The 23,330-nt window shown below is 35.5% G+C and overlaps 3 protein-coding genes and 1 pseudogene across 4 annotated transcripts; all 4 read right to left on the bottom strand.

Moving 5' to 3' along the window:
* Nucleotides 4,501-7,321, bottom strand: LOC104706226 (translation initiation factor IF-2-like). 2 transcript variants are annotated; one of them, XM_010422394.2, is made up of 4 exons: nt 6,979-7,321; nt 6,757-6,882; nt 6,567-6,642; nt 4,501-6,452 (listed from the first exon to the last, which is right to left on the bottom strand). In XM_010422394.2, exons 2-4 carry the CDS (start codon nt 6,784-6,786, stop codon nt 4,783-4,785), a joined length of 1,776 nt encoding a protein of 591 aa, XP_010420696.1. In that variant the 5' UTR covers nt 6,787-6,882; nt 6,979-7,321; the 3' UTR covers nt 4,501-4,782. The 2 variants fall into 2 exon arrangements, with proteins under 2 accessions (XP_010420696.1, XP_010420695.1); XM_010422393.2 differs by having other exon boundaries at nt 7,107-7,321.
* Nucleotides 13,975-16,174, bottom strand: LOC104706225 (probable E3 ubiquitin-protein ligase LUL3). Its single transcript, XM_010422392.2, has 3 exons — nt 15,601-16,174; nt 14,600-15,104; nt 13,975-14,389 (listed from the first exon to the last, which is right to left on the bottom strand). Exons 1-3 carry the CDS (start codon nt 16,101-16,103, stop codon nt 14,270-14,272), a joined length of 1,128 nt encoding a protein of 375 aa, XP_010420694.1. The 5' UTR covers nt 16,104-16,174; the 3' UTR covers nt 13,975-14,269.
* LOC104706223 (TVP38/TMEM64 family membrane protein slr0305) lies at nt 16,483-19,096 on the bottom strand. The gene is made up of 9 exons (XM_010422391.2): nt 18,661-19,096; nt 18,258-18,319; nt 17,936-17,990; nt 17,683-17,781; nt 17,505-17,591; nt 17,303-17,419; nt 17,116-17,208; nt 17,004-17,034; nt 16,483-16,892 (listed from the first exon to the last, which is right to left on the bottom strand). Exons 1-9 carry the CDS (start codon nt 18,754-18,756, stop codon nt 16,684-16,686), a joined length of 849 nt encoding a protein of 282 aa, XP_010420693.1. The 5' UTR covers nt 18,757-19,096; the 3' UTR covers nt 16,483-16,683.
* LOC104706222 lies at nt 20,940-23,228 on the bottom strand (annotated as a pseudogene).

Raw genomic sequence — 23,330 nt, 5'->3', positions numbered from 1 at the left:
AATTTCTCATATATAACCTAATGCAACATATTAAAATTTTATTTAAAATATAAAATATACAAAATTTTGTATAAAATAAAATTTAACCAGTGTTATAGCACGGATACTTATCTAGAATCATTAACAATACAAAACTTACAAAATATATGTCTTTTTTCAAGCTATCATATTTAGCATATGATTTTATTGCATAATGTTTTATCCAATTTTTTTAAAAAAATAATCACATAAATTATATTTTATATAAAAATTATAATATAAATAAAATAAATTTTAACCCATGCTCTAGTACAGGTCTTAATCTAGTAGTAAGTAATACATGACAATGTCGGTCCACCGTTTTCTAATAATGTACTATTACATAAAAGAAAAAAAATTATCTATTTTCAAATACATAAATAGATAATTTTATTTTTTTATAACCCCAAATATATTTGAAGCACGAAGATCATAACTTCTTTTACCTATAGGCCCTATACCATGTACCGAACGGCTACATGAATTACGTCAGGATTATAAAATGTCATAGGGTTTTTTTTTTCTATTTGGATGGATTTTATATACACCATATTTTTTTTTATATATAACATGGCTTTCTTATATTCTTTTAGCTTATTCTGAGTAATTGAATACTATTCCGTTAATCTGTGTATAGTTTTCTTTTGCCGTTAGAATTCATTTTCCCGCGCTATCGACTTGCACTCTATGAATTGTGAGTCCACCATGTTAAGCGAAAACTCGGGAGTCCAAAATGTTAGTGTTACAGACCCTAAAAAAGATAATTGGAACAGTCAATAAGTAGTAAGTACATTAACAAAATACTAATTTAATTGAGATTAATAAAGAAAAAAAAAACTGTAAGAAAGCGTGTGGTTCAATTATTAATAGTCAAAGACTTTTTAGCATACTTGCTTAGTTGTTTGTCAAAGTGGTCTCTGCTTTGCTTCTTATATCAGCTTCACGTGATCCATTTAATTTTTCTCTTTTTTTCTTCTGTCCGAAGAAAGTCAACATATTAATAACTTTTATAATGGGAGGAGTATATGTAAAAGCTGTCCAAATTTGAGAAACCAAAAAAAAAAAAAAAAAAAAGAAAGCAGGAGGTGGAGAGTGCACTAAAAATTTAGATGTTATTTCAGCGAATAATTGATTTTTATTTTGTTAGGTTTTGATACGACAACATTTTGCGATAATGCGTTTACGAAAACAGAAGTATGCACTGACCATTTTGGGATGGTTAGAGAATATTGACGAATGCTAGTAACATGTCAAGGAGAAGAAGTTAGCTTTGATAAAAGGAAGGTTTGAACTTTTGCGCAAACTATATAAATTATGGCAAACTCGAATCCAAATCCAACTTACACAAGTTTGTTAATCATTATGTATATAACCACAAAATCAAATTCAGAACTAATTTCCTAAAAAAATTCTGCTGTTACTTTTGTTTATATAATCTTGGGAATCTTTGTACGTTTTTTTTCCAAATAAAAAAGTGAAAATTTTCTCATTTTTATTCTTATATATTTGTTCTGAGTGTCCCGATTGATTTGTTGTCAAAACGATTTACAGATCCTTGAGTTTCCAAATAAGACAGATTTGACTTTTGTTGGTTTGTAATATTCCCTTCTTACATCATCGGAAACACAAATGAGCCTCTCCATGTGCTCACTTCCCTTCTCCAATAATCTCTTTTCGGGGCTTTCAATATCACACACGCTCTTTCTGTTTCTGTCACATCCATCTCTATTTTTTAATGTATGTATGTACCCACACAAAAAAAAATAACTTATTGCATGTCGTTTTTTACTATCATGTACTCGTTCGTATACATTATTTACATGCATGCCAAAAAGGTCTAGTATATATGATGATGATCAATAAAAAGAACTGATGTAAGTTTTAATCAGACATGTTAGAAATCTTTCTACGTTTTGCATTTTTTTCAGTCTTGACATTTGACGAGGTAATTGGAGCTATTGAAAAATATGTTTACTTGTTTAGGTTTCTGATAATATAATTGGTTAGAACTTACAAACCATGTAAAATGGGGAAAAAGAAACTATTCTATTTATTTCAAAAACTAATGATCAAATTTAGTTAAATTAACGAATACGTGGAATTGGCTATTGCCCGCAATTCGATTGGTCTGCAGGTTTTCATGGTACGACTAGGGAACATTTGCGTTAATTCTCAAAAGCTCCTTTTCTCTTCTTTTTTTTCTTCTTTCTGTGATTGTAATTATGAAATATACCAACTTTATAAATTACGTGGCCCCTCTTTTCTTAAAGAGTAGTAGTAGTATATATATTTACATATACAATACTATAATCAAAATGTCCTTATTTATACTTTACATTTGACATGACAATTATGGCATTTTAACGGCGTTAACCAACAACACATCACGTCATCATTCGTGGTTCGAGCGGTTTCGTAACCGGCAGTGAGGGGAGAGGAGCCAAATGTAGGGTCCTGCGTACGCGTCTCCTCGACAGCCGAGCCTTCCCTTCTCTGGCTCCATCTGAGAGATCTTCAATCGAACGGCTGTGGTTGCAGACGTTATAAACTCTCAATTATTTTAATTGATTATGACTTGGCTTTTTTCTTATTGGACGGTTGCGAACCGACTAGATCAGCTTGTAGCAGAAGCTGAAACACTTTGGTTTCATTTACTCTAGTTATAATAAAAGTATTGCTATAACTTCATTAACAAGTTAATTGATGACAAAACTATCCTGATTAATTATACCTTTTTGTGACCAAACATAACTTAGTAATTGTAAAACATTTGTGATATTTTGAAAGTTAAAGTCACAGCTGTATTGCTACAACTTCAATGTTTGTTTGATATTTTTATTTAGTTTAAGTTTCCTAAAGAGCCGATTAACTAAACATTCTTATTGTAACATGTGAACACTCGGAAGTTTCACTTTTTCGCTTTTGGCCATGGCTAAACAATGAAATGAAATAATACAAAGGGACAAAATAAAAACTATGAGACCCAAAGAGAAAACAGGGAGAAAAAGATGGGTTGTTTTGTCAATATCCGTAACGGATTTTTTAGTTTGTAAATAAAAGTGGTAACGCTAACGCAGTTTTTACGGAGTAGTATGGTAAACTAGTAAGTAAATCGCCGTGAGGATAGTGTTTGGAACTGCAAAGAACAAACAAAGGGATGATGAAACAAGTGTCGGACCTCGAGCAGCCTGTTTCTGATGATGCCTTAACTTGTCTTCTCATTTCAACACTCTTCTTCTTCTTTTTTTGGTCCATAAATTATTACGTACTAAGAAAACAAACTAGTGTTAATATGTTTTCCCATTGTAGATATGCAAATTGCGGTGTACGAGAGTTATTTTTTTTTGGGGAAAACAATAAAATAACTTTAAACGGAAAAAAAAAAAAGAATACGTATGAAAGAAGCAAAATCTGGACGAATCCAAAGCGTCTTCTTAAATAAGTTTTGTGTGTTACTGTCACGTTAATAAAAAACATAAAAAGCATAAGAAAGAAGAAGAAGAAGGATAAGAAACGTGTGCTGAGTCTGTGTCTCAGTGACGCCAATTACTACATAGCTGCCGCAAGCACATTTAATCTCACTTCTCTAGGTCCCACTCATCGTCCATCATCATCATCATCATCATCACCATCATGTTGATCATTCAGTCATACATCATCATAGTCCCAACAAATGATGATGATCATCTTTTGTTTTCATTCGTAAGTTATAAGCTTTGACTTGTTAAGAGATTAAAACCGGCTAACACAAAACATTGGCTTATCAGTCTAATTAATATATGTAGACATCAACCTAACGTTTCCAAACGCATCCTTCTGCCGCGACCAAAACTTAACACGTCCCGTTTATGATGTAGTAATCGATCGCGGTGTATACTGTGTAAATGTGAGAAGGGCTAAAAAGGCAAAATGTATTATTATTACTACTTTAAAAAAATAAATTTACTTAAACAAAACAGTCTTGAAAAGCAAAGGTTGCCATCCTATTCCTCTCACAATCAGCGTTCTTATTGTCTCCTTTATTTTTTTTATTTAAATGCAACTGATCTGTTTACTTTTGTCCTTGTAATCTTTTTTCTTTTTAGAAATCTATTCAAACCTAATAATAAAAGTGAAAAAAATTAAAGCCAAAAACCAATTGGACAAAATGATCTAAAATAATAGTGGGTGGGACACAAGTCCAATTCCATTATTTATTTTTTTGCTCAGTTAGTAAGTACTAATTAATTAATGTTTTTTTTTTAAAAAAAGAGTTATTCAAAAGCGTCAATATCACTAATTGCAGTCGGATTTTATTTTCTGAAAGGGTTTGGTATCTAGTAGTATCTACCAAACTTGTTCATCGCAATTGTGTATATTCTTTATAATAATATAAAATAAGAAAAAAACAAGTACAGAATATAAAAGAAATCATTCCATTATGGTTTAATTTTTCTATTTTATTTTTCTGAAACATATAAACAACATATGAACACTAGGATCTCATTAAGAAAGTAAGAACCCAGAGAAAAAAATAAACAAGTACTGAATATATAATATTCGTTTGATTTTATATTATGATTCTATAAACTTACTTAAGAACTATCACAAATTAAAAAAAAATCCTAATATAACGTAGGATCGATCCGTTGGAGGAAAAAAAGAAGGATTCTAAGAAACCCCCAATAATTATGAAAAAAGAAGAAAAAAAAAAACCATTTCCATGTATAATCACAGACCGGACACAAACTATGGAAAGTTTTTGTTTGTTGTTGTTGTTCACATTCACATGATATTGCAGCTTGATGTGTTCTCATCACTGAAGTAATCAGAATACTGGTCACCATTGTGAGGCGGATACGGGTGTTGGTGTGGATACGGGTATGGATACGGGTATGGATGTTGTTGGTGCGGTTGAGGTGGCATATAGTTTACAGCTGGCGGTGGTCGAGCGTACATCATCGGCTGGAACCGCTCATTGCCCATGGCTCTTTGCTGGTTCATAACAGCGGCTAAGTATTGTTGTTGTTGCTGCTGTTGCTGTTGTTGCAAATAGGGGTTTCCCGCCGGCATTGAGTCTTGTCCACCTCCGCCGCTGCCTGGGACTTGGCCTTGGAAATATCCTGGTGGTGCTCCTCCGGATGCACCGCCGCCGCCACCACCGCCTGGACCCATTGCGGGTAATCCTTGAACTGCCTGCATATTATTACCCATTGGACCAGGACCAGGACCACCGCCCATTTGTGGTAGACTACCCATTGCTCCGCCCATTGGGCCACCCATTGCACCGCCCATTGGCATACTCATGGCCGGAGGTCCTCCACCGCCACCACCGCCTCCCATTGGACGGAAACCCGGCGGGAGTCCTCCACTCATGGGTCCTCCTCCGCCGCCTCCACCGCCCTTTTTACCACCGTTAGGGCCAGCATTCATCTGGCCTCCCCCACCTCCTTTGTTACCGTTAGGACCGCCGCCGCCACCTCCGACCATTTTTCCATCTAAGGGATGTCCACCACCGCCGCCTTTACCACCGTTCTTCCCTCCGCCTTGGTTCTGGTTAACCATATTACCACCGCCACCGCCTCCTCCACCGGGACCGCCCTTCTTACTACCGTTTCCTCCGCCACCGCCAGCCATTTGAGCAGGGAAAGGCATACCTTTACCCTCAATTTTACCACCGGCGGGTCCAGGACCACCACCGCCGTTTTTATGAGCGTTTAACATCTGCTGAGCGTTAGGCATCATCATGTTAGGCATCATCATGTTACCACCAGGTCCAGGTCCACCGCCACCACCACCCATCATAGGCTTCATCTTGTTAGGCGGAGGTGGGTGGTCGTCAAACTCATCATCCTCCAGATCATCATCAAACTCGTCGTCATCTTCATCAAACTCATCATCGAACTCGTCACTGAAATCATCCTCCTCATCATCATCTTCAGGAACATTGAACTTCACAGCCTTCTGATTAGGATTAACAGGCATCTGAGGATTCTTGTTCATAGGAACAGGTCCAGGACCTGGACCCGGACCACCCTTTAACTGAGGAGGAAGCTTCAGATCTTGAAGTTGTTGTAGCTGCTGAAGTTGTTGTAGCTGCTGAGGATTCAACTGCTGCATCTGCTGTGGAGTTAGCTGCGGAAGAACCATCTTCGGTGGCCCACCACCACCGCCTCCGCCACCACCACCACCGTTCTTTGGGCCTTTGTTGTTATTATTACCACCGGGGGGATTACCACCACCGCCTTTGCCGCCGTGATCAATCTGCATGCCTTTGAACTGATTGACCAAGTTGGGTTGGTTCTGATTGTTGTTGTTATTCGCCTTTGGAGCTCCTCCCCAGACTTCGGCATGTTTACCAGACTTCAAGAGCTTCTTGATTAGCACTGCCGGGTCTACGTTTCCAGATACAGTCACTTTCCCTTGCTCTGCGTCTATCTTTGTCGTGAAAACACCTAAGATCAACAAAGGACTTTGGAGTGTTAAGTCAAATCTTGATGACATAAGATTTGTTTTTTTCAAATTAAAAAGTCAAAAAAAAAATTTGGAAGTTTTTTGTTTTTTCTCACCTTCAATTTTCTGCAAGATTTTCTTCACTTTCTGCTTACAACCATCACAGTGAATGTTCACTTTGAGAACACAAGTCTACACAACAAACAAACAACAACAACAAAAAGAAACAGAGTAAATTATCATGTTACTTACTTGTAAGAATATATATAAAAAAAACATCAAAAGAAGTAAAGGTAATGAGCAAACCTGGATCTTCATAAACTCTTCTTTACTCATTTTTTGTCTCTTGCAACTAGTAACGAAAATTCAAATATATCTTACTGTTGTTACTAGATCTGAGACAAATCCTCTGGTTTCTTGAACGTTTTTAATCTGCAAAAAATATCAACAACGGAGAAAATGTTACTAACTAAAAGATGATAGATTTAGGAAGAAAGAAGAAGTAAAAACATCACACATGTTTTATACATTTTCTGAGAGGAAACACAAAATATGCTTTTTGAGAGAAAGAAGTCTCCTTTTCTTATTGGCTATTTGCTATACAAGGAAGACCAACTATGCAGAGAGAAGATTTTCAGAAAGCAGAGGAGACTTACTTGAATGAAGCAAAGAAGAAGAAGAAGAAGAAGAAGGAGGAAGAAAGAGTTTCAGACTTTACAGTAAGTTTGGTGAACATTAACTTCTCTACTTCATCTATTTCAGAATGAGAGGGAGAGAAGAGAGAGAGATAAAGAGAGGAGGGATGATGGCAAAGTTTGCTACTTGGTTATCTTTTTTAAGATGGGCTTTTAATTTATTAGGGAGAAATGAAGTGAGTGCAGTACTCTTATTTTGGTGTTTATATATTTACAAATCTTTTTTATTTTATTTTTTTGGTCATTATTATAATTTAATGGTTAGAGATGTGAAAAGTAAATTGTCAAACTAGATTAGGAGTATGTGTCATTTAAAGTATCTGGTTTTAGGAGTTGAGTTATTATTGGTATCACCGTTTTTTTAATGTTCTAAATCCGTATATATTAAATATATCTTCATTCTTCAGATACACATGGATTTTATGATTTTAGCTCGTTCAGTGTTTGTCAAAATTAGTAACTGAGTACATATGAAATATAGTAGTAATACAATAACAGTGTGAAAATAAACTATAACGTACAAAGGAAACGTTGGAACTCGGGCCAACTGGGGGCTAAGAACATTATGTGAATATTCATAACATCTCCTATATAAGAAATGTGCTGTTTAATTTAATTTTTTTTTTCCACTTTATTGGAAGAGCTCGGCTTATGTGGCTCGGCTTGGCCTCAACTAAATAAATAATTGTTTATTGGGCATTAAATTAGATTAATTGGATTTCTTGATCACGACAATAAGCCGGTTAATTTGACGTTACTATGTGATGAAAAACGTGAACTTGTTTCTCTTTATTCCTTCCGTATAAACCGGTCCTAGGAATTTTGCTACATTAAATTTTGGAATGATCTTTTTATTCTTTCTTACCACAATAAATTAATTTCGAAAATTTAATAAAAAGTTTTTTAAGAACCAATTATTCCTAACAGTCTAATTCAATCTTTATATTTTATTTTTGGTTTTCAGAAAATTAATTAATTAAAACAATTTAAAAATCTAAACTAAAAACGGTATTCACATGTATGATCAACTACAAATATGTTCCAACCTTTTGTGATAACATATCTGTTTTTACTTTCTTTCGACAAGAAACAAACAAAACAAAAATATGTTCCGATATTGTGTGATAACGTATCCGTTTTAACATTATTTCAGAGATAAACAAACAAACAAAAATATTTCAACGATAAACAAAGAAATAAAATATGTTCCGTTAGTTTGTGATAACATATCCGTTTTAACATTATTTCGGTGATAAACAAACAAACAAAAATATATTCCGTTATTTTGTGATAACATATCCGTTTTAATATTATTTCGGCAATAAACAAAGAAACAAAAATATGTTCCGATATTTTGTGATAACGTATCCGTTTAAATATTATTTCGGCAAGAAACAAACAAAATAAAAGCAAAAAAAAAACTTTTGAAAATCTTTCAGGCTTCTCTAAATATTTTATATGACATAAATTAAATTCTAATTTTTTTAATCTGAGTATTAATACATAAGAATTCTTTTGAAAAGCAATGAGATAAAAAAAAAATTAAATAAAACATCATGAACAAACAACAAAATTTGACTAACACATCGTCCCATAAGCAATGTTTTTAGAAATGATAAATGTACAAGCAACTTTTAACTTATAAGACATCACAGAGACACCATTCATCAATATTTATACATGTAATATTTAGAGAAATATTATAAGATAATAATATGATAATTTTATATAGGCTTGATATCATCAAACAAGTCATTTAAATCATCCATTTATAATATTAATTAGTATTGTTTTATAGTATATACTAATATATGTTTTAATATATATTATGTTAATTATGGTTTTAACCTAATATGTTTTTTTTTTGGGCGCAAAATACCTAATATGTATGGTAACGATTTAACTATGTTTTGAAAAATCAGAGTGGGTGTTGAATTGGATCACGCTCTACAAGATTAACTCAAATAAATTAGTGTGAAGGAATATACATATGTAACTAAATGCGATACAAAGCGAATACGTCGCTCAGGCAACCACGTTCATGTATGGCCATTTTAAAGTTGTGTTATTATTAATAGATATAAAATTATATTTAACAAAATATAAAATGTACTAAAAATATATATGTAAATATATGATTTATATATGGGGCTGCAAGAAGTTCATTTTCCTGCAAAAATTAATCTCCGTTATGAAAGAATCATGAGAAACTCTTGACATTTTAGTCCTTTGATTTGGTTTTCATCCGGTTTAGACTTTTGTATTTTGTTAGTGTTTTACTTAATATCGTTTGATTTATGGTCGAACTAAATATATTTGGATTAAAATTATATATCACATGGACTTTTCAGACCGGCTCAAAACATGGAGTGTCATGCACAAAAAGGTGGAGAAAATAAAATGAAAAATTAAAGCAAACAGAAAAAACAACATAAGAGTTCTTATCTTTCTGGTTTGATTTATATGACTGTATGCCCCAATCATGATTAATTTACTTTTACGATTCAAAGAAACTATTGACCATATCGATTCACATACTCGCAATTATATCATATCGCGCATGGCTTGTCTTTTCAATCATTAACAATTATATACTCGATTTGTGTATTTATTTCGTTTCATATAAAAATCACCACGGATCAGGTTTGGTAATAATAGAAACTAGCCAATACATTTACTCTATCTAATAATCTAAACAACACCCATAATTGGAGCCGGCACTCTAATGCTTATCCAATTTTGTAATGATATATAAAATCTGTATATAAGAAATAGAAGGAGCAACATAAAAAACTACAAATAGACGATGATAGTTTCCCACACCAAAACTATGCGTGAAATTTAAAATACTAGTCTATCAGTACGTAGAGCAATAACATTTTGGTCGACAATTAATATATCTTCAATAATTTAGTAAAAGTTAAAACATGAAATAGTGGGACCAACTAGATGAAAAAAATGACAAAATTAGTTAAAGAAAGAGACACGTTAAGACTAAAGAGAGATTTGGGCATAAGAATATGGGGGTTTAAATTTATTACTTTTTGTCTTAATGGGAAAAAAAGAGATTAAACCTTAAATAATGAATTCAAAAATGCTACTATATATATATGTTGTTCGAAACTAATAATGACTAAAAAGAGAGAAAATGGTAGAAAGAAAAACATAACAAAAAAAGGTAGGGTTGGGTAAATGATGAAGGCCTCACCCTTACGAGTTAACATAATCACGTTTTTCGGCCGCATCAGTTTTTCTTAATTTTGGTGTAATTAAGCATTTATTTTTACTAAGTTTAGTCACTTTTCTTCTACGCATATATCATTATTGCCCTTTGTCTCAAAAGCCTAAATTATGTAAACATGGCATGAAACACTCTCCCCTTATTTTAGTTTCCTTTTGGTTTTTAATTAAAATATTTTTGACAAAAAAAAAATTAAAATATATAATTATACTCTTTTCTTCCTTTAAAGATTTAACTGTTTGACGAAAAAAAGAAAAATTCACTAGTGATACCTGTCAATAAGTAAAGCGAATAAAACCAAAAATTAGTAAAGAGAAAAGAAAGGTTATGCACACACATGCATACACAAATTTATACAAATTTCATGAATTTTGTTTCTTCTAATTAATATTTAATTTCCAAACGCCTAAACACGGACTGATATCAAATATGAGCATGTTATTTGGTCATCCTATCTATATATTTTTTTTGGCAAATCCACCACGAATTAGTTGTTTTTGGCCAAATCCCAAACCACCAAGTGGTTCATGTACAACGCATTTGATCGTAGCAAAAACCAAAAATTGAAGCATTGAACATGTGTGAACCTCTGAACTTACGTCCAAACCCAACTCTAACAAGTAACTACCATAATAATGCTACCAATGCATGGGTTCATTTTAACTTCGATCATCATATCATACTTGCTTATTGAATAATATACATTTTTAATTAATGTACATTTGTGAAAATGTCGTGTCGTGTGCGTGGTAGAAAAATGGTAAAACCAACAAAATTTATTTTGCAGAATATCTTTTAAACAGGACTAAAACTTAAAATTTTTCTCAGTTTGAGTATCTAAAGTACTTTTCTAATTTCTCATTGGAATATTTTCCCGAAGTATTATGGTCAAAGACAAAGAAATAATAACACCACGTACATAATTAAATTTCAAATCCTAAGAGTGCAAACTATAAGATGTTAACTAGTAATAGTTGTTAGCATGCGATAAATGTGATCGTACCATTAGCTAACATAAATGCATTGTACATGGATATGATCATAAACCCGAATTTTGTAATTAGGTTGTTCACGCTTTTTAATTATATCCGACGATTTTCTTACACGTAAACTATAGGTTTAATGTAAACTATAGTTTGTATGGAATATATAATCATATATGTTTTATATATTCCAACGGACGAGATACAAGGCATGTTAGGGGGTGTTGAAGCAAACAACAAAAATGTGAAAACGTTACTCGTAAAAAATCTAGTAGATATTTCAGTGAGAGTAATTTGTAGTTTTGTACCATATAATTGGATAGGACAAAAAGTAAAGTTAACTCGCATATCTATTGTATGATATAGGCCAAGTCTTTTATAACGAAAGGACATGGTACAATTTTGACATTTATGATAAAGTTTTAACGATGGCTGGGGAATTATTTGATTAAAACGTTACGACATTATTGAACTGTTTGAATTTTTTCTTGGGTAAATATATATTCTTGCCTAATGCAACATTATTTGACAGGAAACGAAAAAAGACTTTGATCTAAAGAAAAAAAAAAATCTCAAAGACTTGAGAATTCGACAACATGAATACAACTTATCAGCTAACCATCAACGTTTGAGTTAATAAATTTTGTGTTTATTGCGGTAAAACTTGTAGCTGCATATTTGCCTAAAATGATAGGATTGAGTCACATGAGTCTCCAATGTTCACATGGGGTCATCTTCTTCTTATTGACAAAATGACATTAATTGGTGTTTTTGTCTCTATTCTCTTCTCTTGTTACCATCTTTTCCTTATAGATTCGTTTTCTTTTATCTTTTCTCTAAACGAATCTTATCACAAAACGTTTCCGACTTGAATTGTTATATTTTAGGATGGAAAATGTTATGTACATATTGGCTATTAATCCATATATAGTCGAATGTTGATAGAGTGAATGATAACAAAAGGTTTCAATATTTTTGGTAATTATATATGGTTGAGAATTGACAGTATGAACTGACGCAAATGATAATATCTTTGACGGTGGTACAAGATTCGAATTAGGCTCTTCAGAGCTAAACTAACACTGAACTAAACTACCGAACCTAGACTTCAACATTTTACAACACCTATAATACCAATAACTCTGGCGCATCCGTCTTACATCAACAGTTCTAAAACACCACAAATAGAACTTCAACTAAGCCATCATGCGCTACAAACATCTATGCGCTATCGCACATTGAATCCCTACTTAACATGTATCCGAAAGTTATGAGCCACTCCCTTTATATATTACAAATAACATAAAACCCTAGAGATTTACTTAAATATATCTACTGAATCTTCTTGATTATCCAAAAAGCACATTTCTTAAAAAGTCACATTATCTTGTGTGTTTGAGCTGCATCAGTTCTGTTCCACTAATCTTTCAAACACTTACGTTCTTGAATCATAGTTATCTTCATTTTTGAGTTTTTATCTCAGCCAAAAATTACACTTTTAAAACTAGTCTCGCTTGGATATTTAATTGCAAAATATCCCATTGAGGAACATCACTGATCATTTTTTCTACGGGCTAATGAATACAATTGTGGAGTTAGTTAAAACTTAAAACATCTTGATAGAACCCTATTTACTGTAAATTTAAATCTGAGAAAAAGAAGGGTTGGTCTAAAATAATATATAGGAAAGTGAAAGAAAATAAATATGTTGATACAGGGAAATAGGTGATAAATGAGAATCGTTGAGGAACTTTGATTAAACATCATGGTATGACTAGTAAAAATTGTCATAGGCAGAAAGGGAAATATATCACTTCGAATCCAATATATATAGTCCAGTCCAAAACAAGACAGAGACAATCACACATAGAACCTCTCACCTAGGGTTTTCAATTTTCATTGTTCAAAACTTTCAAAATTGTATGTGTTGCGTTTTTACAGTGTTATGTTTATGTTTTTATTTGTATTACACTTGAAAACACTTTTTTCTTTATAAGAAACATCATGTCTTAGACCTCTGATACCACCTGGTTCCAATAGGTATATGTAAAAATGATTTTGCTTGTGAAGAGGGTCACTTCACTACTATCAAATGAAGACTTTTTTTTGTATATTTAATATCTTCCTCACTTCAAAAGTTTGAACATTCTGTCAAAAAGAATGAACTCAAACTTCACTTTTCTAACTTTTTCTTTCTTTCTCAGGCTTAACTTCAATAGGAAACATTCTCCATCTCCAAACCAGCTTTTCCTTTTCTTTTAGCCTTTTTTTATAGAAAAAAGAGCAAAAAGGAGAGAGGGAAAAAAAAAAAAAAAAAGATTACTTCTTTGAATGTTTTTCATCAACTTCAGTTCCATCTCTCTTTATTATCTTTTGAATTTCTGTAATTATCAAGGTCCCCTTTTTTTGTCTTCTACACAAACTTTTACTTTCTAGAGAAGAAAGAGTTAAAAGAAAGCCAAATAAGGGACATATAGAGGTATCCATAACTCTTTCCAGAACCTTTCCTGTCTATCTTAACATAGAAGTGATTACTAGGAGGTTCGGTGTCTAGAGAGTATGACTCGATCCATTATTATAACCAACATATGGTTGCAATTTCAGGTAAGCATACAAAGAAATAGTATCCAATAACACATCAAAGAGATTAATAAGTGCTTCAAGCAGAGAGACACAACAAGAACTTCTCTAGAATCATTAGAGAGCTAATATATATATTACATTACTGATGCTTTCGTTTTTTCTTCCAAATTTCCGAAAACTAAGAGCAACAAATATGTACAGAGTATGAAATGAGGTTTGTTTAAGAAAACAGGGCATAAGAATTTGCTTCAAGGGTTTCCGAGAAAAAGAAGAAAGAATCAAACTTGGTGTTTAAGTGAAGGGAACAAACCTCTCCTTCAGTGTTGTTCATCACTACTTTCCACTTTCATCTTTACAAGTCTTTCGATAGGTTTTCGACAAATGGGACACTTGTTTGACTGAAACGGGAGTTCTTTTGCGCAGTCACCGCATAAACACTGCAAGAGACAACACATCATGATTTAGTCGTGATGACAATTCAACCAAAAAACTATGTTCTTGTAAAAGATTTGGTGTAGTAAGTCTAAAATGACAGAATGACAGACTTTGCATGTTCATGTTCGGAATTACGGGTAATAATAAGTGTACCGACTAAATGCAAAACTTGTGTTTAGAAGAAAGCAAAGAAAATTGGAAAAAGCTTTTACCAAATGTCTACAAGGCATGACGGCTGTGTCCTTAGGTTCAGTCAAGCATATGACACATTCTTTGCCACCGGTATCTTCTAAGCCCGACGCAGCATTACCTTGTGTGGTTGAGTTATCGATTCCATACAAGTCCTGTAGTTCATATCGTATTCCTTCAACTTCAACCCATAGGATCTGTTTCATGACTTTCACTTTAAAAGATCTATCGTTAGTCTTCTCCAAACCGGCTAGTGTGATTTGCTTATGAGCGAATGTTTCCTCTGAAACCGAGCTTGGTGGGATTACTGTCTCGGCTGATATTACAAGTGGGTACACCTCTTCTGTTGTTGGTTTGGATAGATCATCCAGTGAAAAGAAGCCTAAGTCAGTTCCTGTCCCTGAAGGTTGTAGAAACTTCTGCGCAGTACCTTTCTGGAAAGGTACTTTGGTTGGGGGGTAAGCTTCTGGTAAATGCGGAACGATTGTGCACTTTGATTCCTCCTTTGCAAAAAACATGACAGTGAAACTGAAAATGAGACAAGTAACACATCAATCAGACTCACTCTTGGTAATCTTCTTAATAATGTTCACAAAAGCCATAACCTTGGTATGCAACACACACGAGTATAATAAAGATTGATATTGTAGCTAAACTAGCTTAGTGTAGCAAACAATTACTTGACAACCGCAACTGCAATTAGCCAATCTAGTCCCTGTTCTGGTTATAATAATCATCACTAAACTTGGATCAATTGAATCAAATTGATCCTAAAAGAAAAAACCTAAATTCCAGTAACTACAAGCAAGCTGAGTCACATCATGTAAAATTTAAACCTTTTTGATCTAAATATGAGATTCATCATGTAAAGTTTAAACCTTTATGATCCAAATATGAGATTCAGTATAAATTAGAAGTCCCATCAACCCTAATTAGCCAATCTCATCCCAATTCCGAATTCTAAAGTAGGGAACTTTCACACAAATTCCGGTTTGTAAAATCATCAAATTAAGAGTTTTTATACCTGCCATCGAACACGGCATCGAAGACGAAGGAAACAAGATGATGACCAGGGTTAAGATCGTCTGGTTCGAGCTTCACCGTAGCTTTATTCACATTGACAGCATTCTTCACCTTCTTCGCGTTCTGGTGCTCCACAGAAGGCAGAGGTACCTGAACCGTAGGCGGACCGAAGTAAACCGGCCTCATCATCATAGTGAAATACGGAGGAGCATGTTGCGGGTAATACTGGTTTTGACCGTATGGTCCGTGATTAATATGCGGCGGAGGAGGCTGAGAATACGGTGGTTGTGGTGGTGGAGGAGCAGGAAGAGCGAGCTGTGGAGTTGAAACGAGGTGGTTGTGAGTGTAGCTGTAGTCGTTTTGAGGCGGCGGTTGTTGCGAGGGAGGATCGGCAGGGTGGTTATAGTACGGCGGACGAGAAGGAGGAAGAGGAGGAGGAGGGTGATTGTGGTTGTGACGGTGGTGGTTGTTGTCACGTCGACGGTTGCTGAAGGAGATCCCCATAGATAGACAGACTCTGAAGACAAGAGAGATTTGTAAGAGAAGAAGAGAAGAAGTCAGATCAAAGATTTGTCTATGTAGAAACTTAGAACATGTATTAACTACCTTTTTTTTAACCTACCTTGCACAGTTAAATTATATCTTACCGCTAGATTCACTGCCACTTTTGTATTTAAAAGTCAACGCGTTGTAACTTTTTTTTAATCGTACTTGACCGAAAGAGACATGACTATATATTTCTTCTTCCTATTCAAACCCTTGAAAAAACAAAAAATACACATATTTTAGCTTTGAATATTATTATGTTCATAAAAAAAATTATATTTTAGATATTTGGTGCTGTAGAAAGCTCAATACATACAAAAAACCAAAGAAAACAACATCACGAAACCCATTTAATTTCTTTATTTTATTCATTTAATACTTTAACACCCTGTGAACTAAATAATTACATCTCAGAAGAAGAAGAAAAAAAAACTTTTTGAAAATAATTTTTAATCTATGTTATTATACAAACCAAGAAAAACTATGCTTTGAAAGTTGAAGATAAAAAAGATTATCATACAAAGTATTCAGTAGCGTTTTATTTAAGGACTATGGTTGTCTCTTGTTCCTGAGGTTGTTGACCATCTATCTTTATCAAGAGAGGCTCGTTTAGATCCGTAGGAGCATCGTCAGTAACGGCCAGCTCCGGTGAGGCTGCAACCGCTCCGTTCATGTCTCCTCCGTGCTCTGCTAAAGCTTTTCTTAACGCGTCCTTAGCCACTTTTGTAACACAGACCATTAATATCACTGCAAATAAACAGAAACAGATAAAAAGAAGAAACAATAATTAGTGGTTCTGTGCATTAGCAGGTTGATAAAGATTCTATTGTGGAGAAACTTAGGAATTGTCCAACTAACCGGATATTACAAGGCTTGAAATCAAGATGGCCTGCAAAAGGCAGAACACAGGTTAGAAGAGAGATTGAAACAAGAAGCTGAAAATGTCGTTGAATTTGTGCAAAAATATTACCCAGCGACTTAGTGAGAATTCCCTCCACTTGTGAGTCACATCAGAAAGGTCTTTTAGAGTTGTTCCAACATACACTAGCGCAAGCGTTATTGGCTGCGAATTAATAATGTATCAAGATGTTATTCTTTTGATCTTACGATTAAAACATTTTACAGTGGTTACAGAGAGGTGAAGTAGATTAATTTACCATCATCCCTAACCAAGAAGAAAGCAAGTATGGACCTAGCCGAATTGGAGTTACAGATAAGAGGTAGTTCAACATGCTGAAGGGGAGAAGCGGTGCAAGCCGGAGCAGCAAGCATATCTACATTCCGTTTTGCATATTCGTAAGTACAAAAAGGAGTGTTAAAAAAAAAAGGATTCAAACTTGGTAGGTTTAAAGTGCAAACCTTGAAACCAGATTTCTGAATCGCGAGCGCCACCGATTGAAACTGAGGATAATCCTTCAATTTTGCAACTACAAAAGGTTTTCCAATCTGCATAAGAACATTTACCATGTAAGTTCCAAACAATAAGGATAACGTCTGTGCATATCTTCTAAGTACATAAGAACTTTGTGACACTTACTGTACGGCCTAGAAGAAATGCTGCTCCTGAGCCAAGTGTAGCACCGACTGAGTCTGCCACAAAACCAATTGGCAGCCCAAAAAGGTATCCACCACCGATCTGAAAATCACAAACTTCAACCAAATAAGATTTCAAAAATTTATAGGTAAACATGTGACTCTCCAAGTGGATAAAATCTCAAAGTAGACAAAACTCTCTAAGTGGATAATAGCCATAATCTATATCACAAAGAAAAAGAATCTGATGCACATACCGTGAGAACCGAGGCAGGAACAGCCAAAACTGTTAGAGGAATGTATGCAACAGCTCTGCAAACATTACAAAAGAAAGACAAGTTCAGTACCGAGGTATACAACCTGCCGAAAAAGGGCATCCTAACTCTTATGCTCCTAAATTTCTAGAAGTTTTATGTGCATAGACTTGATAAATCCATGGATAAACATTAGTAATGAAACAGATACATATCTACCGCCATTACTGCTGCTGTAGCTCATCGCTATAGTACACGCAAGGATCTAATAAACTTCAAATCCCAAGAAACAAGAAGAAGAAGAAGAAGAAGAAGAGTCACTTACAGGACTAAAGGTCCCCAAGGCCCTAGATCTTGTTCAACCCATAACAAAAAATCCTTCAAAAGCTGAAAAAAAAATACAAAGAAATAGTAAGTTTCAGACCATAAACTAGCTGACAAATCAACAATACTCCAAAATGAGACGAATTCAAAAAGGAAAGATAACATCCAGAGACAAATCTATTAGCTTTACTACCACATTTGCTTCTGCTAACCAATTCAGGCACACATAAACACATCTCATACCCACAAATCATATGCAAGGGGTAAAAACAAAAAAAGCTCAATCCTTTTCATTGCTACAAAACCTCAAATGAGATGAATTGTGGGAATTTGCAGAGATGATCCAACAAAAACAAAAACAAAAACCCATTTCATTAGAAACCCTAATTTAGCTAATTACGGACCTTCTCAACGGGGAGAAAATAGCAAGCTAAGACAATTGCAGCTATAAGGATAAGGAGAACCGAAATCCGAAGACAAGATCCCCACGTTAACGCCATACGACGCCTCCGGCGACTCTTACACGGCGTTCCCGGGATTGATTCTATTTGACAAGCAGCGAGCTATTATTGAGAATTACGACAAAAAAGCAAAGAATCTTTACGAAATCCTCCTCCTTTGTGTGTGTGTGCTTGCTTTGGCTTGGCTTGGAGATGATCTAATCTCTCACACGGAAAAAGGACAAGACTTTAAGGATTTTATTGGGAGGGGAGGTTTCGTGAATAGAGGGATGATGGGATTTGGATTCAATTCAATTGTTGTTGATTTGGTTTGGAGGAGAGTTCCATGTTTAGCGTGAGAGACATGGCATTATCAGAACTCTGTGACTGGTTACATTAAACCGCGTGGCCCGTACCGACTCTTTAATTCGATTTCAATAATACTACTACTATCTTTTTAATTATCTAAACAAATTTATATTTAAAAATTAAATACAATGAAATGTTTTACTTCTCTAATTTAGATAACCAATTTTTTTTTTGTTAATTCACAAAAAAAGTATTATCCCATATGTTTAAATTAGTGACCGCGTATATGCCGTTTGGTTTGCTCGTTTTATGATTGTATATATATTATGTAAATTAAATTAAATGACATTAGAAAAGAAGATCTTTGACCAAAAAATAAATAATGAAAAGTAAAATAAAATAATGATTAAGTATTTAAGTGACACGATACCACGAGATGAGTATATGATCGCCTCCGGATCCTCTGCTTACAAATTTTATTGACAGAAGTTCTAATTTCTGGGATTTGGCTCAGCTTACGCCTACATTTGTACCAGAAGATATTGCTATAATTTCTGCTTTACTATTGCGACAGCTGGATAAACCAGATTTGCTGGGATGGCATTTTATCAAGTCTGGTAAATATTCGGTTAAATCAGGGTACCATTCTTTTTGCTCACATCTGCCAACTCCCGCTGAGCCAAAAGTACTTGGGTCGGACATAATACCTCTTCAGGCTTTTGTATGGAAAATTAGGTGTCTCCCGAAACTCCGTCACTTTATGTGGCAAGTTCTTTCGGGTTGTGTGGCAGTTACCGCTAATCTATGGAAACGTGGTATGAGTTGTGATGCTATGTGTGGTCTTTGTGGTTTTCAGGAGGAAACTATTAATCATACCCTCTTTGAATGTCCACCAGCTATACAGGTTTGGGCTTTGTCACATTTCCCGACAGCCTTGGGTGTCTTCCCGTCAGAATCAGTTTTTACGAACATGGATTTCCTCTTTTGGCGGTTCACAAATGTTCCAACACATGAATTTTTTCCCTGGATTTTGTGGTACATCTGGAAAGCGCGTAATGATAAACTCTTCAGTAATCTGGATTCCAACCCTCTTGTATCCTTTGGCTAGCGGAGGATGAGGCCAAAGCATGGGCATTAGCTCAAACAGAGGATATGGCATTAACATCGGATATTAACGTGGAGGTTGTTACCCGGGGAAGTAGGGGCTTAAGAGTTTCTAGTTCCTTGTCGAGTTATACTTGTTTTATTGATGGTTCTTGGAAAGCAACAGATCGTTATGCGGGTAGAGGGTGGTTCTACACGTCATCATGGGGTGACGTTCCCACTATGGGAGCTGCCAACCTTCGCCGTAGTCTATCCCCTCTTCATGCCGAGATTGAAACCTTTGTGTGGGCTATGCGTTGTATGATTGGGACGGATAACCAATCTGTCGTTTTCCTTACCGACTGCTCCGACTTAGTGAAGCTGGTGTCTTCGCCTTCTTAGTGGCCAGCCTTTACACCTTATTTGGAGGACATCCATGCAGACAAAGAGGAGTTTATTTCATTTTCCCTAGCTTACATCCCGCATTCTCAGAATAGCCAAGCGGATAATTTGGCGCGACGTGTTCGCACAGTTCCGCATTTAGCTACTTATGTTAACAATGTACTTTCGCATTGGCTTGTTTGAGCCAATCTTGTTTGTGTGTTATAAAAAAAAAAAAAAATGCTACAAGATGCATATTTCATTTTAATTATTCAAAATGAGTCCTTCATTCATTACAAATGGATGGTCAATCATTTATTTATAGTATTTGTATAAAATATGATAAATATACACATAAAAAAGATGTGATTTAGAAATATTTATTCAAGTAACGAATTCTTTTCAAAAAAAAAAAAAAAGCAATGTCACTATTTTTGACCGAATAATCGGATAATTATTGAATTTTAAGCTGTGACTAAAATTACCAAATTTTACTGCTAACAACATAATCAACAAAGTGTACACAAGACAAATAAAAGAATCTCTCCTAAAACCTTAAATCAGCTCTCTACTCTACTCATTTATCTTACACAAACTGCATTTAACAAGACATGAACAAGCATGAGATCCACAAAGTACTGATGCCCAATCTCGCCGTCTCTCCACCGCATCTTGGCCGGAGCTTTCCCGTAGTGAACCCCGTCGTTACACCGGGTATCAAAATGCCACGGATACGTCATATCGAAGTTATCAATCACACCCGAGACCAATCCTAGTTCCTTCATTTTCTCCAAAAACACACCGTTGTACACTTCCATCTTGCTCGGGTTAAACGCTAGCGTCCTCGCGTAACCGCCCGTCGCAATAGTGTTCCTAAAAACCACTTCTGGCGGGCGGAATCCTCGAGCTTTCACCGAGTCAAAAACGTTTCTCCAGAACGCAGTCGCGGTTTTAGCTCCTTTTGTAAACGCTCTAAGGTTAGACCAATGAACACCGTCATGTAGACCCGAGTTAACGATCATCACGTCCGGTACACCAGTCTCTTCGACGAAATAGCTTTTAAGCAACTCTCTAAAGGCCTCATCTTTAAGTGAATCAAGACCTTGATAGTTCCGAGTCTCGTTCCAATGTCCATTAAAAACACTCGTGATCCTAACTGTTTCAGACGAGTTCTTCGGATTCGAGAACTTCAAATCAAACTTCCTCGGCACAGCACCAATCTCCGGATGACCCAATACAAAGTTCAACAAGTTCCTAATCGAATCAACATGGTTCGAGTCTCCCCAGAAGAAGATCCATTTGTGCTTCAAACAATCCCAAGCCGAATCGTCTGAGAAGAGCTTAAACGAACAATGGCTAGAGTAAACCCAACCATTGCTCTCTAACTCAGCTAAAGCTCCATAGCACCATGGTTCACGGCAAGGGAAATTAGCCGGTAAGCAACGGTAACGTCCGTCGTTGCTGATCTCGCATTCATCGTTCTTACCAAGCCTAACCCACCGACCAGACCAAACATCTCTGTCGAAATCAGACCGAACACATCTCCGAAGCTCCGGCAAAACAACGTCGGGTTTATTGGTAAACCGTAATCTGAAACTACGTAGCTTTCTGTCGAAAGCGAAACGAGATGGGCTTAGTTTAAGACCATGGAAGCGGCGAAAGAGCAAAACAACGGTGAGATTGTAAACTCCGGCGAAATCAGGATGAACCTGAAGAGACAAAGTGTAAGTTCCGTTTCCTAAATCTTTCACCGGCGGTCTAGATTTCCAGTTTTCGCCGGAGAGATCAGTCTCGAAGTAATCTCCACCGATACAAACCCGTTTCCCAGAATCGTCTAAAGATTGAAACTTGAATTCGTGAATCTTACCAGCCGTCAACTCTACTGAACCCTTCCCGTCGATTCCCGGAACTGAAATCTCAACGGTCTTTGCTTCTCTGCACTTCTCTCCTCCAGGAGGAGCCAACCAGTTTCTTAAAACATTCGCCGTGAAGTTCTGCTCTTGCTCGACAGAGATCCAAGAAAGCTTCTTCACCCGGGTCGGATCCAGATCCAGAGAAGGAGGAGAAGTGAGCCGCCGCATGGAGTAAGAGTTGAGTCTCCATGATTTTTCGATGAAGGTTTTGAGTGTACAACTGTCAATGGTCCATACGATATTAGGAAGAAGACGAGTGATGTTAGAGCGCCTAATCTCCATTGATGAATGTGATGACTCAGCGCCGGTGACGGAATCACTACTTTCCCTGGCATCTGAAGAACTCTTCTTGACGACAATAGGAAAGAAATCAAATTTGACGCCACGGCGAGTTCCAAGGTTGGATTTTTTTATTGTTGTTCTCAGTTTTGATTAAACTCGAGAAAGGAAATAAGTAATTACAGAGTAGGTAAGAATAAGAGAACTCTGTGGACTGTGGAGTGCGGAAGAGTAAGGATATACGTACAGACGATTATACCCTCGTGAATAAGCGGAAACTACCATTAGCTCCGAACCGGTGTGATCGCGCCGCCAACCAAGGAAGCGTGTGTTTAGAAGTCGCGTCGGCGTGACGTCTGGTTAAACATGAATCGGCCGTGTAGTGTACGGTGGGATTTTAGAGACAGTGTTGGCGTCACGTGTCTTGTTTGTTTTGTCATTGTCGCACCGCCGCTTACAATAATATCTTTCGCCGGAATAATATTTCATAACTGATGACAACTCTTATGCAAAGATGTGGCTTTTGTTCCAACAGGAATGCTTAAGATAACGAACCTTGACAAAAAAAAAAAAGAAAACAGATATTGAGATAAAAGAGAACGGTTAAGTTTGGCTGCTAATAATGATCCATCTTAATCCTTTTGGTTAACTGAAAAGTCAAACATTTTT

Source organism: Camelina sativa, chromosome 8 (genome assembly GCF_000633955.1).
Source record: "Camelina sativa cultivar DH55 chromosome 8, Cs, whole genome shotgun sequence".
Lineage (NCBI taxonomy): Eukaryota > Viridiplantae > Streptophyta > Magnoliopsida > Brassicales > Brassicaceae > Camelina > Camelina sativa.
The sequence above is the reverse complement of the archived record's forward strand: the minus strand, read 5'-3'. Positions and strand labels throughout refer to the sequence as shown.